The sequence below is a fragment of the Manihot esculenta genome, chromosome 8, assembly GCF_001659605.2.
Source record: "Manihot esculenta cultivar AM560-2 chromosome 8, M.esculenta_v8, whole genome shotgun sequence".
Lineage (NCBI taxonomy): Eukaryota > Viridiplantae > Streptophyta > Magnoliopsida > Malpighiales > Euphorbiaceae > Manihot > Manihot esculenta.
The window spans coordinates 32,402,060-32,423,151 of NC_035168.2; the positions used below are offsets into that span (position 1 = coordinate 32,402,060).

General features: G+C 33.0%; 2 protein-coding genes across 2 annotated transcripts; one reads left to right on the forward strand and one right to left on the reverse strand.

Moving 5' to 3' along the window:
- The first annotated feature begins 681 nt into the window (after nt 1-681).
- On the forward strand, nt 682-2,323 carry LOC110621184 (mitoferrin). Its single transcript, XM_021765334.2, has 2 exons — nt 682-1,683; nt 1,858-2,323. Exons 1-2 carry the CDS (start codon nt 925-927, stop codon nt 2,050-2,052), a joined length of 954 nt encoding a protein of 317 aa, XP_021621026.1. The 5' UTR covers nt 682-924; the 3' UTR covers nt 2,053-2,323.
- A 270-nt stretch (nt 2,324-2,593) lies between these two features.
- On the reverse strand, nt 2,594-5,300 carry LOC110621185 (uncharacterized protein At5g01610). Its single transcript, XM_021765335.2, has 3 exons — nt 5,026-5,300; nt 3,993-4,047; nt 2,594-3,047 (listed from the first exon to the last, which is right to left on the reverse strand). Exons 1-3 carry the CDS (start codon nt 5,110-5,112, stop codon nt 2,677-2,679), a joined length of 513 nt encoding a protein of 170 aa, XP_021621027.1. The 5' UTR covers nt 5,113-5,300; the 3' UTR covers nt 2,594-2,676.
- Nucleotides 5,301-21,092: the final 15,792 nt, after the last annotated feature.

The following is a 21,092-nucleotide window of genomic DNA, read 5'->3' on the forward strand; positions in this document are numbered from 1 at the left end:
TTGATTTTTCAAGATTGAAGAATTAAGATGCTTGTGGCTACCACGCGTCATGCTCTCTACACCAGATATTTTTCAACTCTTTCTTCTTCTCTTGATTGCGATTCTTTTCTCTATATATATTAGCTGCCAAATATGTCAAATTTTTTTACTTATTTATGGGACATTTATTTTTATAAAAAAATTACTGCATAAAATTTTTATAATTTTTTACGATAAAAATAATTATTTTTTTTTAATTTTATGTGAATTATATAATTATTTAATCTATAATGAATCAGATTCATAGAGAGAGAGATTGAGAGTCTTGTGGACAACACACGTCTCTGTGATGGGCTAATTTGGCTATTCGGATGATTAGTGGTGTTTATCAATTTTGGAATGGAAATCGCAATATCAATGAATTATTTGTTCTATTCCAAACTTGGTGGAAAATCCTCGCTGATAACGGTTTCCTTTTTTTTTTTTTTGTTTATTATTATTTGGATTTATATAAATATAAAAACTCTATATTTTAAATTATTACCAAATTAAAATTAAAATAATATACCAATTCCCTTCTACACAGTTTATATTAGCCCAAAACAGTTTATCTAGAGTGAAGTCTACAGACAGTGGGAAAAAAAAAAAAAAAAAAAAAAAAAAAAGTTAAGTCCGGGTTGAGCAAAAAGAGAAAATCATGAAAACTGTTTCCATTATCTTCCCCTGATGATTCCTTTCTGCAACTTCTTTTTCAATTGACTGTCTCTTTCTCAATTCCATATTTATATTCTAAAATCTCTCTTAGCATTAAGAGATAAGTTACTGTGCATGGCGACAACCCAATCCCATCACTCCTTCCGAAAGCGATTCCCGCCCCTCAATCATCCACTTCCCCTTTTATACCCCTCATCATAATTTTTCCGTCCCTCATTCTTTCCCTCACCCATGGCCACCGATGCCTCTCCGAAATATCGCGCTCCTGACTTCCACCATCCCGAGATTCCCGATATCTCCGTCTCCCATGACGGCCTTCGTTTCTGGCAATACATGATTGCTGGTTCCATAGCTGGCTCCGTCGAACACATGGCCATGTTTCCTGTTGATACACTCAAGACTCGCATGCAAGTTCTTGGAGGGTCTTGCCCGCCTCACTCTATTGGAGTGCGCCAATCTCTTGGCTCTATCTTGAAACTCGAGGGCCCAGCTGGACTCTATCGAGGTATCGGTGCTATGGGACTCGGAGCTGGACCTGCTCACGCCGTCTACTTCTCCGTGTACGAGCTTTGCAAGCAGTTCTTTTCCCGTGGGGACCCGAATAATTCAATGGCTCACGCTGTCTCCGGCGTTTTCGCGACGGTGGCGAGCGATGCAGTGTTCACCCCGATGGACATGGTGAAGCAGAGGCTGCAGCTGAAGAGCAGTCCGTACAAGGGAGTCGGGGATTGCGTTAAGAGAGTGCTGATGGAGGAGGGAGCTGGGGCGTTCTACGCGTCGTATAGAACTACAGTTATTATGAACGCGCCGTTTACTGCTGTTTATTTTACGACTTATGAAGCGGCGAAGAGGGCGTTGATGGAGGTGTCCCCGGAGAGTGCTAGTGACGAGAGGCTAGTGGTTCATGCCACCGCAGGTGCAGCTGCTGGAGCTCTGGCTGCTGCACTTACTACCCCGCTTGATGTGGTGAAAACGCAGTTGCAGTGCCAGGTAACGTTAGATTTTATTATTTTATTATTATTTATTATAGCTTTTAACTGAGGTAACTTTAGATTTTAGCAGAGCATGGGAACGTTAAAAAGTAATAAATAATTAAAGTAAATTAAGTCATAATTAATATTTATTTGTGCAATACGAATGACTGAGCTTTTGATGGTGAGACAGGGAGTTTGTGGATGTCATAGATTTAGTAGTGGCTCAATGGGGAATGTGATTAAGACCATAGTTAAGAAGGATGGGTACCATGGGCTTATGAGGGGATGGATACCCAGGATGCTCTTCCATGCTCCTGCTGCTGCCATCAGCTGGTCCACGTATGAAGCCTCCAAAAACTTCTTTCAACAGCTTAACGGTAACTGAGGATTTTGCCTATTTATTGCATCTGCACCTTCAACGGCTTCAAATTACAGTACCATCATCCGCTCCAATCTTACCATAAATTCATTTTAAAACCTATTGGTAAGGTCAAGCCAAAAAGGAAGAAAAGGAGCAAGAAAAAATAAAAAACCGATTTACATGTATATCATGAAGACTCGAGTCCAATAATAATAAACCTTGAAGAGAAGTTGGCTCTTCTTTTCACTTGTATCTTATTGGAAGAAATCCATTTGCAGACAAATTACAGTTTCCAGTTATGTGGAATAATTTTTCACTGGTTATAACGTTCGACAATGAGAGGGTAAGGATTTAATCCAATATTTTGTCCTCTCATCTTGAAAAACTTAAAGATTAGAACAAATGTAACTCACGGGCCATATCACTTCGCTTGGTCTCAAATCTCAAAACGTCCAAATTTCTAAGAAAATGTAAACGAATTCGCATGTTGGTACTCGGTTTATTTGGGTGATCTAATATCAAAGGAAGTCACAAATGCAATTCAGTTCAAGTTGTACTCGTAAGGTGAGAGAGGCGAGCAAGAAGATTCAGATGCAATGATAAAGGAATCGTTCACAACATCATGTCTAAGAAGCATTTTTTACAATTTTAGAATTTGTCAACACTCACTCCATCTCTCAGGACCTCATAAGCCTCTCTACTCCTGGTTTTCTTCATTCCAGCTGTGAAATGGAGCTTTGATCCATCAGAAGTTATACAAGTCACTTTAACCCAAATCATCACTTTAGTCTTCATCCCCGAAATATCAGCTAGTTTTCCTTTCTCCAAATACCCAGTCACAGCGGTGAAAAAACGCAACACAGATGAATCCTTGTAACCCACTTCACAGATTGAGGGAATAAAGACAGTAAGTTTTCCCGTCTCCTCGTTAAACTCATAGTTGGTAGCATCTCGAGGGAAGATTCCTATAGCCAAGTCATACTCCTTGAGCAGTTCTGGCAAAGACTTTTGCATTTTTCCTGTGCAAAAAAATGTTGTTCCATTAAATTAATGCCAAGGCTGCCATAATATGTTAGTATTTCATTAAATTGATAACTCTATGCATGAGGCTGTAGACAAGAATGACAACTTATCCAAGAAATTCCAGTGCCACTCAACTAGGTGAGTTCCCAGACTAAGGCCGGATTAGAGCCACGAGGTAGCTGCTCAACTTAATCAGCCTTCAATCAGTAGCAAATGGTTCTTCCCACAATGTCAAACCAAACATGCTGAGCCTAGTTGGCTATCATCCTGCCTTGGGGATGGGGAGGTTGGCAACTTAAATCCTAGACCTCATTAATTAGCAAATGATCTGGATTTCACATATGAACTATTTATACAATATTGCTTGACCTATTGAAAGTTGTAATTAGGAATTGCCTAAAAGATAAATAAACGATATCAGTAGGGAAATTACTTTTTTCAGGAAGTCCAGACATGTATAAAGCAATGAAGGAAGTGGGGCGAATTCATTTAGATACTGAACAATAAAGTTACTTGACATTCTTTCTACAGGCAAGATGAGCATCCAACTTGGATTGATAGAACACAACACAACCAAATGAATAAGTTGCAGAATTATGAAATCTAACATCTGAAGTACAATACATGCTAAGTCAATTTGAACCTATTTAAGGTTCCAAATGGATTAACTTTCCCAAAGGTAATCCTATTCAAATCAATAGGGTACAACATTCTCCTATGGTTGACATCAGGGTTATCATAAAAACGTGGGAGTCAGAGTTATTTGAACACAAAAGTAGCACAAAATAACCAAAGCATCAAGCTTCAGAATTGCACATGGCAATAGGATTTGTTGGGAAAAAGGGTATTATGGCACTAGGACATAACTTAATAAACAAAATAGAAGAATGCAAAGTCAGTGGAGGAAAATAAAAGAGCAAGAAAAGAAAAGAAAAAACAACCTTTTATTTTGTTGACTAACCATTTGGTTCCTCCCTCAATACTGCTCGATAGTGACTGTGAAACAGCAGAAAAAATGTCATCTGAAAATTGAACTAACGACTGATGCAACAAAAACAGAGCACAGAGGATGAGCAGAGATACAAGAAGGCAATATATTTACGTGCATGAGCACTAACATTATCAAGAATAATTTAAAATGAAAAGATAATATAATTCATATTGGTTCATAATTCAAATTGGTTTTTCATAACATTAAAAACAATTCCAAAACAAATATCGAATTAACACGTCATACATTTTCCAACCTCTAATCATAATATCTAGTCAAATTTTAGTCCTTAAATTTCTTATTACACAAAAATGATCCCAATATTAATCATCACAATTATAGCTGCAGAAAGTTTAGTACTTCGGTTAGTGAAATAGGTCAAGAGATTCCATTGGCTTCTTGGTTTATGCGTAAATGTAAACTTCTGCTCTACTATCATCAAGCATTTTACACATTAAAATGTCTCACTGATCATTTCCTCAACATTAGTTTAAAGTATTCTGAGCAATTATTTATCATCAACCTCCAGCATTACCACATTTCCAACTATTTAATTAACTATCGTATTCCTAAGTACCGATTCGCAACTAATGAGTGGTTCAATGAAATCAAAACAGCTTCAATTTGGATTAAAAGCTCATTTTATATTAGTTTTACGGAAAAACAAAACGCATTTCAATATGTTTCCAAATAATCCCCAATATTTTGTCCATGCCAGTAAGATAAATTAGAATCTAATCAGCAGAGACATAAGATTTTGCAAAATTACAGTAATCCCTTTACTAATATAGCAATTATTAATCTCATAATGAAAAATCCTTTTCATTTACGTAGCTGAAGAGGGAAAATCGCTAATATGTAAACAACTATGCACAGAAAAGGAAACGAAAGAGATTATAATGAGATCGAAGTTATAAAACAAATTGGCAAGTTGATTACTGAGAAGAAGATCCAAATAGGAGAGAAAGGGAAAGGAAACGTACGTTAATATCATCGCCGACAGAATTGAACTCCTTGCTGGCCTTCTGGCCCAACCAATAAGATCCAACCTTGTTCAGTATCTGATCCATGTGTGTGTGCGGAGCTCTCTCGCAAACCCTCGATTGAACCACGGGTTTAATTTTTTATTTTCTCGGAGAATATCCAAGGCAACGAATTTACTCCGTCTCTCTCTCTAGAGATATTTGTCTTCCCGAATAGAGAGGGACAGGTCCTCGTTCTTCTCCCGTCTCTACCGTGTCCATTCAGTCTCGTTTTTAGATTCCAAGCACGAAAATCATTTCTAGAAAATACTTACTGAAAGTATTAATTCGTCCCTGATCTTTTGCGAAGCTCAATGAAGCCCTCATTATTTTTCCAATTAAATCCTTAAATTTTAAATTTTATATCTAAATATGCCCTTAATTTTTTTTTTTTTATTTGGCAATTGGTTTCATGGGATTCATATTTGAGAATTTATAACTTTAGAAACTAGGGTAAGCATAATTTGGTTTTAAAAAAATTGAATTAAACGGATCTAATTCAATTTTATTTTGAGTTTTTAATATAATAACTTGAATTTCATTTTTTAAAAAGAATTTTTGACTTTTTAATTTTTTAATTTCAAATTAATTGAACTTGTCTTTCTCTAGTTTTGCTAAAGAGAAAACTCTCTCATCACTCCTAGTATCTACAAGCCGTCCATTTGCTTCTGCGAGAAATGATCGTCTCTTCCTTTACTCAAAAAGTGGGTTTATCTACTCTCCATTTTTAAGTAAAAGTTATAGGCAAATGAGTTTTTTTGTTTCAATAGTTTTGAGCTTCATAAGAGAGTAATTATTTAAATCTATTAGTTTTTATTTAGCTTTTATTAGGTTGTTTATTTATTTTCTACATTCAAGTTATAGAATTTAATGACCGTTTCTCTAGAATCGGATTTTGGTTGCTTCAAAAAGAAAAGGGATTTTCTTCTCTTAAGAAGGCTTTTTTTTTTTTTACTCTTCATCCTCTTTATTTTTGGTGCCTCAATTGGTTGCTAGCGGATTTTCGATTGTGTGAAGGGTTCAAGTTATAGGTCTGATACGAGAAGCTCGGGGTTTTATCTCAATCTCTTTGGCTTGAATGGTCAACCCTTAAGACACAGAAACTACCGATGAGCTCTTCAGGCATCCCCTTTCATAACTCAGATGAAGACTTAGTTGTACTCCTCAATCTCTTTCTATTTTGATTTCTAATGTTTATGTATAGTTTGGGAGTATCTACATTTGGTTTGCTTCTCCAACAACCATTGTGATTCTGTTGCAACCTTAGGAGTAGAAGTCTAGAGATTTTCTATCTCCATAAGCTAGGACTGCAGTATGCTTGACCTTTGAATGTGATTGGTTTGGCCATTGTACTGATAATTTTCTATTTGTTATCCATAACTTGTAATTGTTGGCTCGGAAGCCTTTTTTTTGCTAGGTACGGGTGTTGTATTTGGACTTTTATATCTCCTTTGATTATAATCTTATCTTTGGACAAAAAAAAAGAAAAAAAAAACTAAAGCACATAATAATATTGTGTCGTTTTAAGTGCTAACTTGCTTCATCGGCTCTCACAGTGGAAAAATTATTCAAATGATTAGATGTTAACGGTTGATTATGATGGAACTTCCATAGCCAAGCTCTACTAAAACGGTAATAACTATAATAGTTACATTTAAAATTTTTTAAAAAATAGACAATGTCCTTTGCCATCATTACTAAAAATAAATTAGTATTTTTTTTGAAATAAAACATTATTACTATTAAGTATCAATGTAACAATGCAATAAATATAAAAGAGAGAAGAGAGGAGAGTCCACATTCTACTAGACTAGATACAGTTGTTTTTGTTATTGTATCAACATCTAAAAAAATTTAATTTTTAATTTTGTACTACTGTAAAACTAACTAACTAGCCTTTATATTTTTAAAATTTTAATTAAAATATTCCTCCAATTATTAATGAGTTTTTATGTAACACCCCCTACCCGATTATTTAATAGCAAGGAGGAAACATAACATTTTGGGATAATTCTCTTATTTTTTCTTTAATTTATATCATGTAATTCATAACTTTTTTTTACTCAAAATCTAATAGAGTTTCTCTTGACATATGGGCTTAATTTCACCTGTTATAAAATCACTTATATAAACTTCTCACACTTCTATGAAGTTTCATCCTTAATCCCCAAACTTCTTTCAACATCAACACAAATTCAACTCAAATTAAATACTTCATAAACCATCTCATTAATCTCAACACAAAAACTTATACTAATAACCAATCTATACACCAAAATTAAAATCTTCAAATACATCTAATTCACAACCATATACAACTTCATCTCTAAAACTTTATTCATATGCCATATTTCCAAAATCAACTTTATATGAAATTTGCAAAATATACCCCAAGATAGTGAATGATGTAACTCTGGTTGAGTTGATGCAGATCTTGATCTACTGGACCTTGGAACTACAACCTGTACGAGAAAAAATAAATTACTATACGCTAAGCAAATTGCTTAGTGGTGCTCCATTATTTTTTAAAATAAAACATTTAAATCAAAATTCATTTATCAATGGTAAATCAAACAAATGACAATAAACTATATAGCAAATAATTTGAAATAATTCTAAATCATTATTATTTCATATATATACATATATTTTTTTTAATCAAGAAAGACTTTATTTATCTTGTAGAATAATAATCCAAGAGACAATGAGGAATGTCAATCCAAATCTTGAATCTACCATGATGAATAGACTCTCTAGCTAATAAATGGGCGGCTCTATTTTCTGAACGCCGTACCCAACGAACATGAATGTTACCATGATACCGCATAGCATCCTTGCAATCAGAAACAACTAATCCAAACTCCGAAAAGTCATCCAGAGGAGAGCGAATAGCCAAGGCTAAGGATTGGTTATCCGTAAAAATACAACCAGCCTGATGAAAACAATCTCTAGCATAAGATAAACATTGACGCAAGGCCAAAGCTTCAGCAATAACAGGTTGCCCACCCCCCTCATAGAAATCCGAAATTGCAATGGAAAAGAAGCCTTCCAAGTCCTCAAATTCTGCTGCAAAACCGAACAAATCAGCACTAGCAAAGACTGCGCAATCAATGAATGCAATCCAATCAACTTCAAGAGTGGTAGCCTCAACCAATGGGAGCACACGAGGAACAGATGGGTGGGATAACGTCCTTGGCCGAGCCACAAGTGAAGCCACATAATCATTAAAATAGGAACTAGCAGCATGATGAACCTCACTAGGTGACAAAACTTTATTGATCCACAATCTTTCATTCCTGGCATGCCATAATTTTCATGCATGTATAGTCATACGTGATGTCCTTTCTCTGCCAAAAGTATTATAAATATGAATAAAGACATCCATGAATATAGGAAAATCAACAGCAGAAAAACTAGCAAGTCTCCATAACTCAACAGCCATTGAACAATGCAAAAAAACATGTGAAATAGATTCATCATGATCACAAAAAGTGAAAAAGACATGTGAAATATATATTTGAATTTCATAGTCTTTTTTTTTCTCATCATGTTAAATGTTTTGTTTTTTCTTAATGCTTTTATTTATTTATTATTTTTATTATTTTTATTTTCTTTTTTATTCCTATAGATTTAAATGGGATTGTTAAGTCAGATAAGTCAGCTATATCTATAAGGCACAAAATGACAAATTACTGTATGGCTCAAAAGCCGAGTCTATAACTATAGCAATAGAGTATATCAGCCGTACCCGTAGAATACCTCATTGTATCCCAATAATATTTTTGTTTTTAAATATTGTCGTATCATGTAAATCTATTAATTTAACTTAACTACATAAATAACAAATTCATAATTTAATCCTTAATTAATTAACTATTATTATTTTTTTATTTTTTTATCATCCAATCTAATATCTTTTCTATTTATCATGTTACATCATATCTCATTTCTCTTTTTCTTTTAATTTTTATTTTCATCCAACTTCCATTTAACTCTGATTTAACTAATTTATAACGTTTAACATATAAAAAGTAGTATTATTTATTTAGTTTAATCTTAATACTTTTTTTTAACCGAATAAATTTTTCTTTCTTTAGTCTAATAAATTTTCTTGTTACTATATCTTAACCAAATTACATCCTTATCAAAGAAAGTAGAGACATTCCACTTTGTCTATAACTTGAATTTTGGTCAAATTATATATTAATTCCAAAATTTTATGCCTATGAAGTTTATCATTTCTTCAAACTTTGACCATGCAATATAATTAAAATATTATTAACTTAATTTAATTCTACTAAGGTAATAAAATTTTCAAATAGAACATAATCGACAAACTATTAACTTTATTCAAATAAAGTTGAGCACAAACTTTAAACCTTCCAAAATCTTCCACAAACTTAAATTTTCTATTCTCCATTTCCTTTCCCTTTGGAGTTTCCTCTCTTCTCTTCCACTTCTTCTTCATGAAATATAAACAAATAAATTATATTAATACAATATCACTCATAAAAATTGACATAAAAATGATAAAAATGATAAGAAATATTCCTACATTGACTTCAAAAAAAAAAAAGAAATATTCCTACATCAAAACCCCTAATATACCTTTAAAATTTCCAACACTTGGTTATTATTCACTCTCCCTCAACCTTGAATTTTCTCTTTAATTTCTTTTCTTTTCTTCAAGTTCTATCTTGGAAAAGTGTTGAAAAAATGGGTAACTGATTGGAGATGAAAATTTAAATATTCATTTGGTTAAATCATATTAATACAATATCCCTCATAAATATTCACATAAAAATGATAAAAGTAATAAAAAATATTCCTACATCAAAACCCCTAATATACCTTTAAAATTTCCAACACTTGGTTACAATTCACTCTCCCTCAACCTTGATTTTCTCTTTAATTTCTTTTCTTTTCTTCAAGTTCTATCTTGTAAAAGTGTTGAAAAAATAGGTAACTAATTGAAGGTGTAAATTTAAAGAAATTTAGTGTAGAAAAAAAATGGAGAAATAGGAGTCTTCCTCTTGTTCACGGCAAGAAGAAAGAAAAAATGAATAACATAGGTTTATTTAGTCTTTTCTTTTCTTTCTTTTTTTATTTATAAAATTCATTTGGTTAAATTATATTAATACAATATCCCTCATAAATATTCACATAAAAATAATAAAAGTGATAAAAAAATATTCCTACATTAAAACCCCTAATATATCTTTAAAATTTCCAACACTTGTTACTATTCACTCTCCCTCAACCTTGAATTTTCTCTTTAATTTCTTTTCTTTTCTTCTAAGTTCTATCTTGGAAAAGTGTTGAAAAAAATGGGTAACTGATTGGATGTGAAAATTTAAAGAAACTTGGTGCAGAAAAAAAATAGAGAAACAGGAGTCTTCCTCTTAGTTCACGGCAAAAAGAAGAAAAAATTAATAACATAGGTTTCTTTTAGTCTTTTCTTTTCTTTCTTTTTTTTTATATTTATAAAATTTATTTGGTTAAATCATATTAATACATTCATAAATATTCACATAAAAATGATAAAAGTGATAAAAAAAATATTCCTACATTAAAATACCTTATATACCTTTAAAATTTCCAACACTGGGTTACTATTTACTCTCCCTCAACCTTGAATTTTCTCTTTGATTTATTTTTTTTTCTTCAAGTTCTATATTGAAAAAGTGTTGGAAAAAAATTGGTAACTAATTGAAGGTGGAAATTTAAAGAAATTTGGTATAGGAAAAAAAATGGAGAAATGAGAGTCTTACTCTTGGTTCAGGCCAAGAAGAAAAATAAATAAAGAAGATGGGTTTCTTTAGTCTTTTCTTTTCTTTCTTTTTTTATTTATAAAATTCATTTGGTTAAATCATATTAATACAATATACCTTATAAATATTTACATAAAAATAATAAACAATAATAAAAAAACATTTCTACATCAAAAACCCTAATATACTTTTAAAATTTTCAACACTTAGTTACTATTCACTCTCACTCAACCTTAAATTTTCTCTTTAATTTCTTTTCTCTTTGATTTCTTTTCTTTTCTTCAAGTTCTATCTTGGAAAAAGTGTTGGAAAAAAATGGGTAACTGATTATAAGTATAAACTCAAAGAAATTTGGTGTAAAAAAGAAAGGAGAGATGGGAGACTTCCTCTTGGTTCACAGCAAGAAGAAGAAAAAACGAAGAACATAGGTTTCTTCAAGTATTTTCTTTTCTTTCTTTGTTTTTTTATTTATGAAATTCATTTGGTTAAATCATATTAATACAATATCCCTCATAAATATTCACATAAAAATGATAAAACTAATAAAAAAATATTTCTACATCAAAATCCTTAATATACCTTTCAAATTTTCAACACTTAGTTACTATTCACTCTCCCAACCTTGAATTTTCTCTTTGATTTTTTTTCTTTTCTTCAAATTCTATCTTTGAAAAGTGTTGAAAAAAAAAAGGTAACTGATTGTAGGCGCAAATTTAAAGAAATTTGGCATATAAAAAAAATGGAGAAATGAGAGTCTTCCTCTTATTCACGGCAAGAAGAAAAAATAAAGCAAATGGGTTTCTTCTAGTCTTTTTTTCTTTCTTTCTTTTTTTATTTATAAAATTCACTTGCTTAAATCAAATTAATACAATATTCCTCATAAATATTCACCTAAAAATAATAAAAATAATAAAAAAATATTCTTATATAAAAACCTCTAATATACCTTTAAAATTTTCAACACTTGATACTATTCACTCTCCCACAATCTTGAATTTTCTCTTTGATTTCTTTTCCCTTTGATTTCTTTTCTCTTCATCAAGTTCTATCTTCAAAATGTGTTGGAAAAAAATAGGTAACTGATTGGGGGTGGAAATTTAAAGAAATTTGGTGTAGAAAAAAAATGGAGAAATGGAGTTTTCCTCTTGCATGAAAAATATAGGTTTCTTCAAGTCTTTTCTTTTCTTTCTTTGTTTTTTATTTATAAAATTCATTTAGTTAAATCATATTAATACAATATCTCTAAAAAATATTCACATAAAAATGATAAAACTAATAAAAAACATTCCTACATCAAAACCCTGATATATCTTTAAAATTTTCAACACTGGATTACTATTCACTCTCCTTCAACCTTGAATTTTCTCTTTGATTTCTTTTCTTTTCTTTTCTTCAAGTTCTATCACAGAAAGGTGTTGGAAAAAATGGGTAACTGATTGGAAGTATAAACTTAAAGAAATTTGGTGTAGAAAAAAAAATAGAGAAATGGGAGTCTTCCTCTTGGTTTAAGGCAAGAAGAAGAAAAAATGAAAACATAGGTTTATTCAAGTCTTTTCTTTTCTTTCTTTGTTTTTTATTTATAAAATTCATTTGATTAAATCATATTAATACAATATCCTTTATAAATATTTACATAAAAATGATAAAACTAATAAAAAAATATTCTTACATCAAAATCCCTAATATACCTTTAAAATTTTGAACACTTGTTACTATTCACGCTCACTCCACTTTGAATTTTCTCTATGATTTCTTGTATTTTATTCAAGTTCTATCTTGAAAAGGTGTTAGAAAAAAAAATGGGTAACTTATTAGAGGTGGAAATTTAAAAAAATTTGGTGTAAAAAAAATGGAGAAATGAGAGTCTTCCTCTTAGTTCACGGCAAGAAGAAGAAAAAATGAAGAACATAGGTTTTTTTGTCTTTTCTTTTCTTTCTTTGTTTTTTATTTATAAAATTCAATTAGTTAAATCATATTAATACAATATCCCTCATAAATATTCACATAAAAATTATAAAACTAATAAAAAACATTCATACATCAAAATCCCTAATATACCTTTAAAATTTTCAACACTTGTTACTATTCACTCTTCCTCAACCTTGAATTTTCTCTTTGATTGCTTTTATTTTCTTCAAGTTCTATCTTAGAAAAGTGTTGAAAAAAAATGGGTAACTGATTGGAGGCACAAATTTAAAGAAATTTGGCATAGAAAAAAAAAATGAAAAAATGGGAGTCTTCCTCTTGTTCACGGCAAAAAGAATAAAAAATAAAGAAAATGGGTTTCTTCTAGTCTTTTCTTTCTTTCTTTTTTTTATTTATAAAATTCACTTGCTTAAATCATATTAATACAATATTCCTCATAAATATTCACATAAAAATGATAAAAATAATGAAAAAAACATTCATATATAAAAACCCCTAATATACCTTTAAAATTTTCAACACTTATACTATTTACTCTCCCTCAACCTTGAATTTTCTCTTTGATTTATTTTCTGTTTGATTTATTTTCTCTTTCATTTCTTTTCTTTTCATCAAGTTCTATCTTCAAAATGTGTTGGAAAAAATGGGTAATTGATTGGAGGTAGAAATTTAAAGAAATTTGGTGTAGAAAAAAAAGATGGAGAAATGTGAGTCTTCCTCTTACTTCACGGCAAGAAGAAGAAAAAATGAAAAATATACGTTTATTCAAGTCTTTTCTTTTCTTTTCTTTCTTTGTTTTTTATTTATAAAATTCATTTAGTTAAATCATATTAATACAATATCCCTCATAAATATTCACATAAAAATAATAACACTAATAAAAAACATTCCTACATCAAAACCCCCTGATATACCTTTAAAATTTCCAACACTGGATTACTATTCACTCTCCCTCAACCTTAGAATTTTCTCTTTGATTTCTTTTCTTTTCTTCAAGTTCTATCTTGAAAAGGTGTTGGAAAAAAATGGGTAACTGATTGGAAGTGTAAACTTAAAAAAATTTGGCGTAGAAAAAAAAATGGAGAAATGGGAGTCTTCCTCTTGGTTTAAGGCAAGAAGAAGAAAAAATGAAAAACATAGGTTTATTCAAGTCTTTTCTTTTCTTTCTTTATTTTTTATTTATAAAATTCTTTTGATTAAATCATATTAATACAATATCTTTTATAAATATTCACATAAAAATGATAAAACTAATAAAAAACATTCTTACATCAAAATCCCTAATATACCTTTAAAATGTTGAACACTTGGTTACTATTCACGCTCACTCCCCCTTGAATTTTCTCTATGATTTCTTTTCTTTTATTCAAGTTCTATCTTGAAAAGGTGTTAGAAAAAAAAAAAGGTAACTTATTAGAGGTGGAAATTTAAAGAAATTTGGTGTAAAAAAGATGGAGAAATGAGAGTCTTCCTCTTAATTCACGGCAAGAAGAAGAAAAAATGAAGAACATAGGTTTTCTTCAAGTCTTTTCTTTTCTTTCTTTGTTTTTTATTTATAAAATTCAATTGATTAAATCATATTAATACAATATCCTTCATAAATATTCACATAAAAATGATAAAACTAATAAAAAACATTCATACATCAAAATCCCTAATATACCTTTAAAATTTTGGGCTTTTTGCAAAATAAAGTTAAAAAAAATATATAAAAAATATATTTCTTAAACCCTGGTTTGCGGAAAAAATTTTCCTGAACCAAGGTGAATCAGGCCTCTACCGCACTTTATAAGTGTGGTAGGCTCTTCCGCACTTATAAAATGTGGTAGAGAGCCGTTAATATAAAAAATGAATTTTTTTAAAAAAATAAAATTCTACCGCAAAAGTGCGGGGCGGTAGAATTTTATTTAAATTTATTTTTAATAATTAAAATTCTACTACAAGCTAAAAGTACGGTAAAATGTTAAATTTTGTAATGATTGAAAATTTCTGTAATTTTCAATAATTGAATCAATTTCTCAATTTACATAAAAGTGCGATAATATCAATTTCTCATTTCACGTATTACCGCACTTTTAAAGTGCGGTAATAGTAGGGTTTATTTAATATATATTATATTAATTATATTTATTTATATATGAAATTTATAGATAATTATAAAAATTATATTAATATTAATTATTTAATATAATTAAAATTTAATATAATAATGATCATATATAAATTTATTTTAATAATTAAAATTATATATATAACATTATAATTATATTTATTTAAATATAATATCATAATTATATTTATTTTAAAAATAATATCGTATATTTTATATTTATTCATAGAATTTATTATTTTTATTAGAATTATATTTATAATTAAATAAAAAAATATTTAAGAATCATAAAAATTTAAAAAAAACATATAAATAATTAAAATTATAGAATGTAATAAAAATAAAATAATATAATTACAAATGATCAAATAAAAAAATAATGCTAATGATGTCCCAAATGATGTCTCAAATGTCCTCCCGTGCCACATGGACATCCCCTTCGTTCATGTGGATGTCGAGTTCTATATGTCCGATGGTCACCACTTGTACCCTCAATTTCAGCAGCAGCAGGATTAATATTAAGATCAGGAGCTACCGAGCTCGGATCTCGTGTTGCAGTATAATGCGATGGTAAATAGATATCATCAGATGCAAAAGTGGAGTACTGCTGCCCCGATGTGTACTGTACAAAATTGCCAGAGAATGGTTGTGTGCCTAGGCTAGAAGAAGGAATATCCACAGAATGTCTAGCCGAAAATGCATTAATGGAGCTACCATGTCGTGCAAAAACATCAAAAGTACTACCTATCGGGGTCTACATCTGAAATGGCTTATCTTGAATACCAACCTGCTGGAAGGACCACTGTGTTGGGGTTATATGAGGTGGTGGTATATAACTACCATGTGTCCACGTAGTATATTATAATCCACCTTCTTGTGGAACACTAGGTCCTGCTGAAGACTGTCCAACCTCACCAAATGATCGATGAGTGTGGAATGAAACGGGTGCCGGAATGATGACATTTGCCAAGACAGTGGTATGTACATCAGGATCAGCTTGTTGGCGAGAGTTACGTCTACGCCTAGGCCTCCTCGGCGGGTCAACAGGCTCTTCAGGGTCATCTGGCATAGGTTGCGCCTGAGGTGCTGGCTGTGGTGGAGGTATCTTTGTTATTCGTTTCTCTTCTTCCATAGCATATGATCGAACATAAATTAGCCACATTTTTATTATCTTTATTATTGCTTATTTACACATTTTTCAGCTTAATTTATGTTTTTGTTATGTTTTTGTAGAAAAGGAAGAAATTGAAAAACTAGAGAAAAAGTGCAGAAAATGACAAGAAAAGTGATTGGGTCAGTAACTTGGCCAAATCACTGCCCAGATCAAGCTAAAGTAGAAACTTGAACTATCTCACAGGAGACTGATTGGGTCAATGAATTGGCCAAGTCACCCGCAGAAACAGAAACCCGGAGGCAACACGCAGAAATAATTTGGGCATGACGATTTGCCCAAATCACTGCCCAAATCAAGCGGAGCAAGCAGAGACAGAAAGCTAAAAACTGGACTGACTCACAGAAAGCGATTGGGGCAGTGATCTGCCCAAATCACCGCCCCAATCACATTGACAGCAGAAATTGACAGCAGAGGCGGGAAAGTGCAGAAATTCAAGATTTAAAATAAAGAAGTCATAACCCCTCTCAAACACTTCAAGATCAATCCTAGGGCATCTCAAAGAGTCACTCTCAAGATAGACCTCCTCAAGAAGAAGATTTATTCACAATTAAAGAAGAGATCAAAGACAAGTACCAATCCAATTTAGGATTCCAAAACCTAATTGGATTGGGATTCCTCACCTATAAAAGGAGGCAGCCCAAACCAGCAAATATATCTTCTCTCCACAGCAGAAATTCTGCAGAAAGCATAGCAAGCTTGTCTCCTTCTTTCTTTCTTCTTTCTTTTGTATTTTTGTCCACCATGAGTGGCTAAATTCATTCCTTTCTAGTTGAAGTTAGAAAATTCAGATTTGTGATGAATTGGGAGATTTAAATCTCCATTATTAAACTTCTATTTATTTTCAATATTTATGCAATTTGATCTTTCTATAATTGTTGCTTTGCTTTTGGAATCAATTTAGGCCTATTGCTTTGCTTTTAGAATCAATTTAGGCCTATTGCTTTTAATTGCTTGAGTAACAATTGTTTGAATAATTTAGGTCCATAATTGCTTAGATTATTTAAATACACATTTAATCAAGTTGCATAATCTAAACTTGACCACGCGGTTGGCAAGGTTAGAATTAGGTTTCTCAAAGTCTTAATGCAGTTAACAGTTGTTCGATGCTAAAAGCCCCAAGGACGTTCCTTGGCAACTTGTTAACTAGTGTTTGATTAGCGAACGTTTCCTAATCAAACTAGAACTAAGGAGGAATTTGGATTGTGAGAAGCGTCTTCCACATCCTAAACTAATTTATTAAAATAAATAGGAGTGTTAAAGAATCAATGATCAATTCTAAACAATCTGAAATAGATCCATACTTCAACTAGAAGTTTTTCTCTTATTGATTTACTCATCTTTAAATTATTTGCTTTCTATTGTTAATTAGCTTTATTACATCTTCAAAACAAAACCCCCTTTTTATTTTTGCTATTTACTTGCCTTAGTCATTATTAGGAAGATATTTGGTGTCAAATCCCTGTGGTTCGACCCTATTGCCACTATCTACAAGTTAATTATTGATTATTTAATAGGTTTATTTTTTACGGCTTCGACAACCGCTATCAAAAATTGGCGCCGTTGCCGGAGATTTGATTTAAACTAACGTATTTTCCCTTTATGACCAGGTCTGGCCGTAAAGACAATCTTCTTTACGATTCAGAAATTGAACGCACTGCCAATACCTTACAAGCATGGCTACGGTAAGTATGTCTTTTCTCTCTTCTCAAATTTCTGAACTAACCTCTATTGTGAGAAATTATGGTATAGGTCAAGCTCAACAAGTTCAACAACTTCAGCAAATCAGACCATGTGAGATTTGCACATATGTAGGACACCCAACTGATCGATGTCCTACACTTTATGAGGATTACCAGCAAGTACATACCTTTGGAGGATTCAATAGCCAGCCAAGACATGATCCCTACCTTGATACCTATAATCCATATTGGAGGGACCACCCAAATTATGACTATGCAAGGGCTAACTACTACCAAAACTATCAAGCCCAAGCAATACTTCAAAGCTCCAATATGGAACTTGAAGAGATGATAAGGAAATTGGAAATTTCTGGGAAAATTCTCCAACAGCAAGTGGATCAAGCGGTCAACTCAGTGAACGCGCACATATTAAGAAGAGAGGAAGAGCTTCAAGATCTATGGGACGATGACGAAAGTTCCCAAGAGACAGCTCCTGCTGTCAAAAATATTGAATTTGTTGCTGTAACACTTCCTACACATACTATCCCAACTTTTGAAGCAAAGACAGCAACTGCTGTCGAACCTACCGAAGCCCCTGCTGCAGAATCTGTACAATCTGTTGCGTCTCTTATTGCTGTCCAAGCTACTGAAACAAGGGCAGCAACTGCTGTCAACAATTCTGAACCAGCAACATTCCCAGCATAGCCTGTTGCTGAACCAGCAGAATCAGAAATATACACTGCAGAAACAGCACCTGCTATCCAAAAATCAACAACTAATCCGGAGTCTACCATCCGATCTGCCACTACACCATCAAACAGGACTGCTGCTGCACCTGCTGCAAAATTTTTTGCACAAACAAATTCACCCACTGCTGTGTTTGCCCAAACACCTGCTGATATGGCAGAATACAATATGCAAGCTGCTGTAACCGAACCAGCCCAAAAACTAGAAATTTTTAGCAAAAAATTTTCAGAACCAGCCCCCAAACAGCCAGTTGAGACAGATGACAGTCTGTCCAAATCACTTCAGCAAGCAGAAAATAGGATGCCCAGACCAGTTGGGCAAACAGCTCCTGAACAGCCAGCAAAGAAGCAACAAGCAGATTGTTGTCTACCCACACAGCAAGAGAAGGCAGAAGTCGATCTACCCAAATCAGTGAGCCAACTTGAATCACAAGGGAAGCTACCATCCCAAACTGAGATAAATCCAAGACAAAATGTTAGTGCCATCACATTGAGGAGTAGAAAAGAGCTGCAAGACAGCAAGACTGAGAAATTGAAGAAACAGGCCATGGAGGAGAATCTGCCAGAAAGTGATCAGGGCAGTCAATTTGCCCAAATCACTGACCCAATCGCTAGGCAGACTGAGCTGCCCAGCAGTGATCTGCCCAAATCGCTAGACAAGGCAGAATTCGATCTGCCCAAATCAATAATCCAGGCAGAGTCCAGCTCCAAGCAGACCAAGGCAGACCAGCAACCAATGGAAAATTTTAAGGTACCTCCTCCCTTCCCAAAGAGATTTGCAAGGTCCCAAAAGGAGAAAGAGCAGAAAGAAATACTTGAGACACTCCGCAAGGTAGAAATCAACATTCCCCTATTAGATGCTGTGAAGCAAATTCCAAGGTATGCCAAGTTTCTCAAAGAGCTATGCACCAACCGAAGGAAACTTGCTAAACGTGAAAAGGTAAGTGTGGGGGAGTGTGTCTCAGCTGTCATTCAAAGAAAACTTCCAACCAAATGCAAGGATAGAGGAATGTTCATTGTTTCATGCAAAATAGGCAACGTTGGGATAAAGAAGGCCATGTGTGACCTTGGGGCTTCAATCAATGTCATGCCCCTTTCCATCTTTAACTTGTTGAATGTAGGCACACTCAAGGGCACCAGCATTGTGATCCAATTGGCTGATCGATCCGTCGTCTATCCCAAGGGAGTGCTAGAAGATGTGTTGGTATAAGTTGACCAACTAGTCTTCCCAGCAGATTTTTATGTGATTGACATGGAGGAGGATAAGGGCAAAATCACCTCTGACATCCTACTTGGGAGACCATTCTTGAGCACAGCCAGAACAAAAATTGATGTGCATGATGGCACATTGACCATGGAGTTTGAAGGGGAAGTTATCAAATTTAATGTTTATGATGCCATGAAATTCTCCAATGATGTTTCTCCTGTTTATGGCCTTGATATAATTGATGATTTAAGTCAAGAAATTTTTGACTTTGATCTAGAGGACACACTCAATGCTGACTTGTGCAGATTTGAAGAGACAGACAGCAGCAGCACCAAGACAGACCAGATGGAGTACTGTTCACAGCTGGTTGTAGGTGATTTGCCCAAATCACTGACCAAATCACTGGAGCAAACAAACAGGACAGACAGTGATCTGCCCAGATCACCTGAAACAGCACCAGATGATCTGCCCAAATCAACCAGCAGACAGCAGACAGCAAATGCACCAGATCTGAAGCCCTTACCAAGACACCTCAAATATACCTTTTTGGGAGCTGGAAATACACTTCCAGCTATAATTTCCAACCAGCTCAGTCCACAAGAAGAAGAAAAACTCCTAGAAGTGTTGAGGAAGCACAAAGAAGCAATTGGGTGGACCTTGGAGGACATAAAAGGCACCTCAAGACCATTCGATGGAGGCTCATCTCACCAGAATCGAAGACAAGATGCAGCACATGGAAAGTATGCTGCAGCTGCTGGTGGACCATTTTCTGCCCCACCACCATGACAGACAGTGATTTGGCGAGTGATTTGCCCAAATCACTGGCCAAATCGCCCACAGATCAGGCAGTCCCTTTCCTTCTCCTTATTAATTTTTTTCATATAAATGTTTAACCATTGAGGACAATGTTTGGGATAGGTGTGGGGGTATTTACTGTTAGGTTATATTTTTTTTTCGTTTACATTATCTTTTTGCTTTCTTTTTGTTTCTTTTTGCATCTTTTTGCCCCATAAACACACACCAAAATTTTTTCACACATTTTTTACTTTTTGCACACACACACAGAATTTTGACTTAGCTTTTGCTCTACTCAGCATAGATAACAAGGTTAAAAGAGCTTCCTATCTCATGACCCCATTGATTTTCCACCCCTTTAAGCCTAAATTGAATCAATTATAGTGTGCTACCTTCACTTTGGAAGTTCTTTTCTTGAATTGAATCTCTAAATTTGCATTGGTCAAGGGAAATAAAAATATAAATACATGCAAATAAAAAGTTAGTGCAACTCCCTATGAGGTGATTTGCCCAAATTGTCATGAAAAGAAAAGAAAAAGAAAAACCAGCACAAAAGCACAAATCATAAAACCTGTTCCTATAGCCAAATAAGCTATGAACAGAGCTAGTAGCCACTTGAA

Coding starts and splice junctions, on each gene's coding strand:
- LOC110621185 (XM_021765335.2), bottom strand. CDS start 5,112: ATGGATCAGATACTGAACAAGGTTGGATCTTATTGGTTGGGCCAGAAG. Junction 4,048..5,025: donor CTGTCGGCGATGATATTAAC/GTACGTTTCCTT, acceptor GCTGTTTCACAG/TCACTATCGAGCAGTATTGA. Junction 3,048..3,992: donor GTTAGTCAACAAAATAAAAG/GTTGTTTTTTCT, acceptor TTTTTTGCACAG/GAAAAATGCAAAAGTCTTTG.
- LOC110621184 (XM_021765334.2), top strand. CDS start 925: ATGGCCACCGATGCCTCTCCGAAATATCGCGCTCCTGACTTCCACCAT. Junction 1,684..1,857: donor AAACGCAGTTGCAGTGCCAG/GTAACGTTAGAT, acceptor ATGGTGAGACAG/GGAGTTTGTGGATGTCATAG.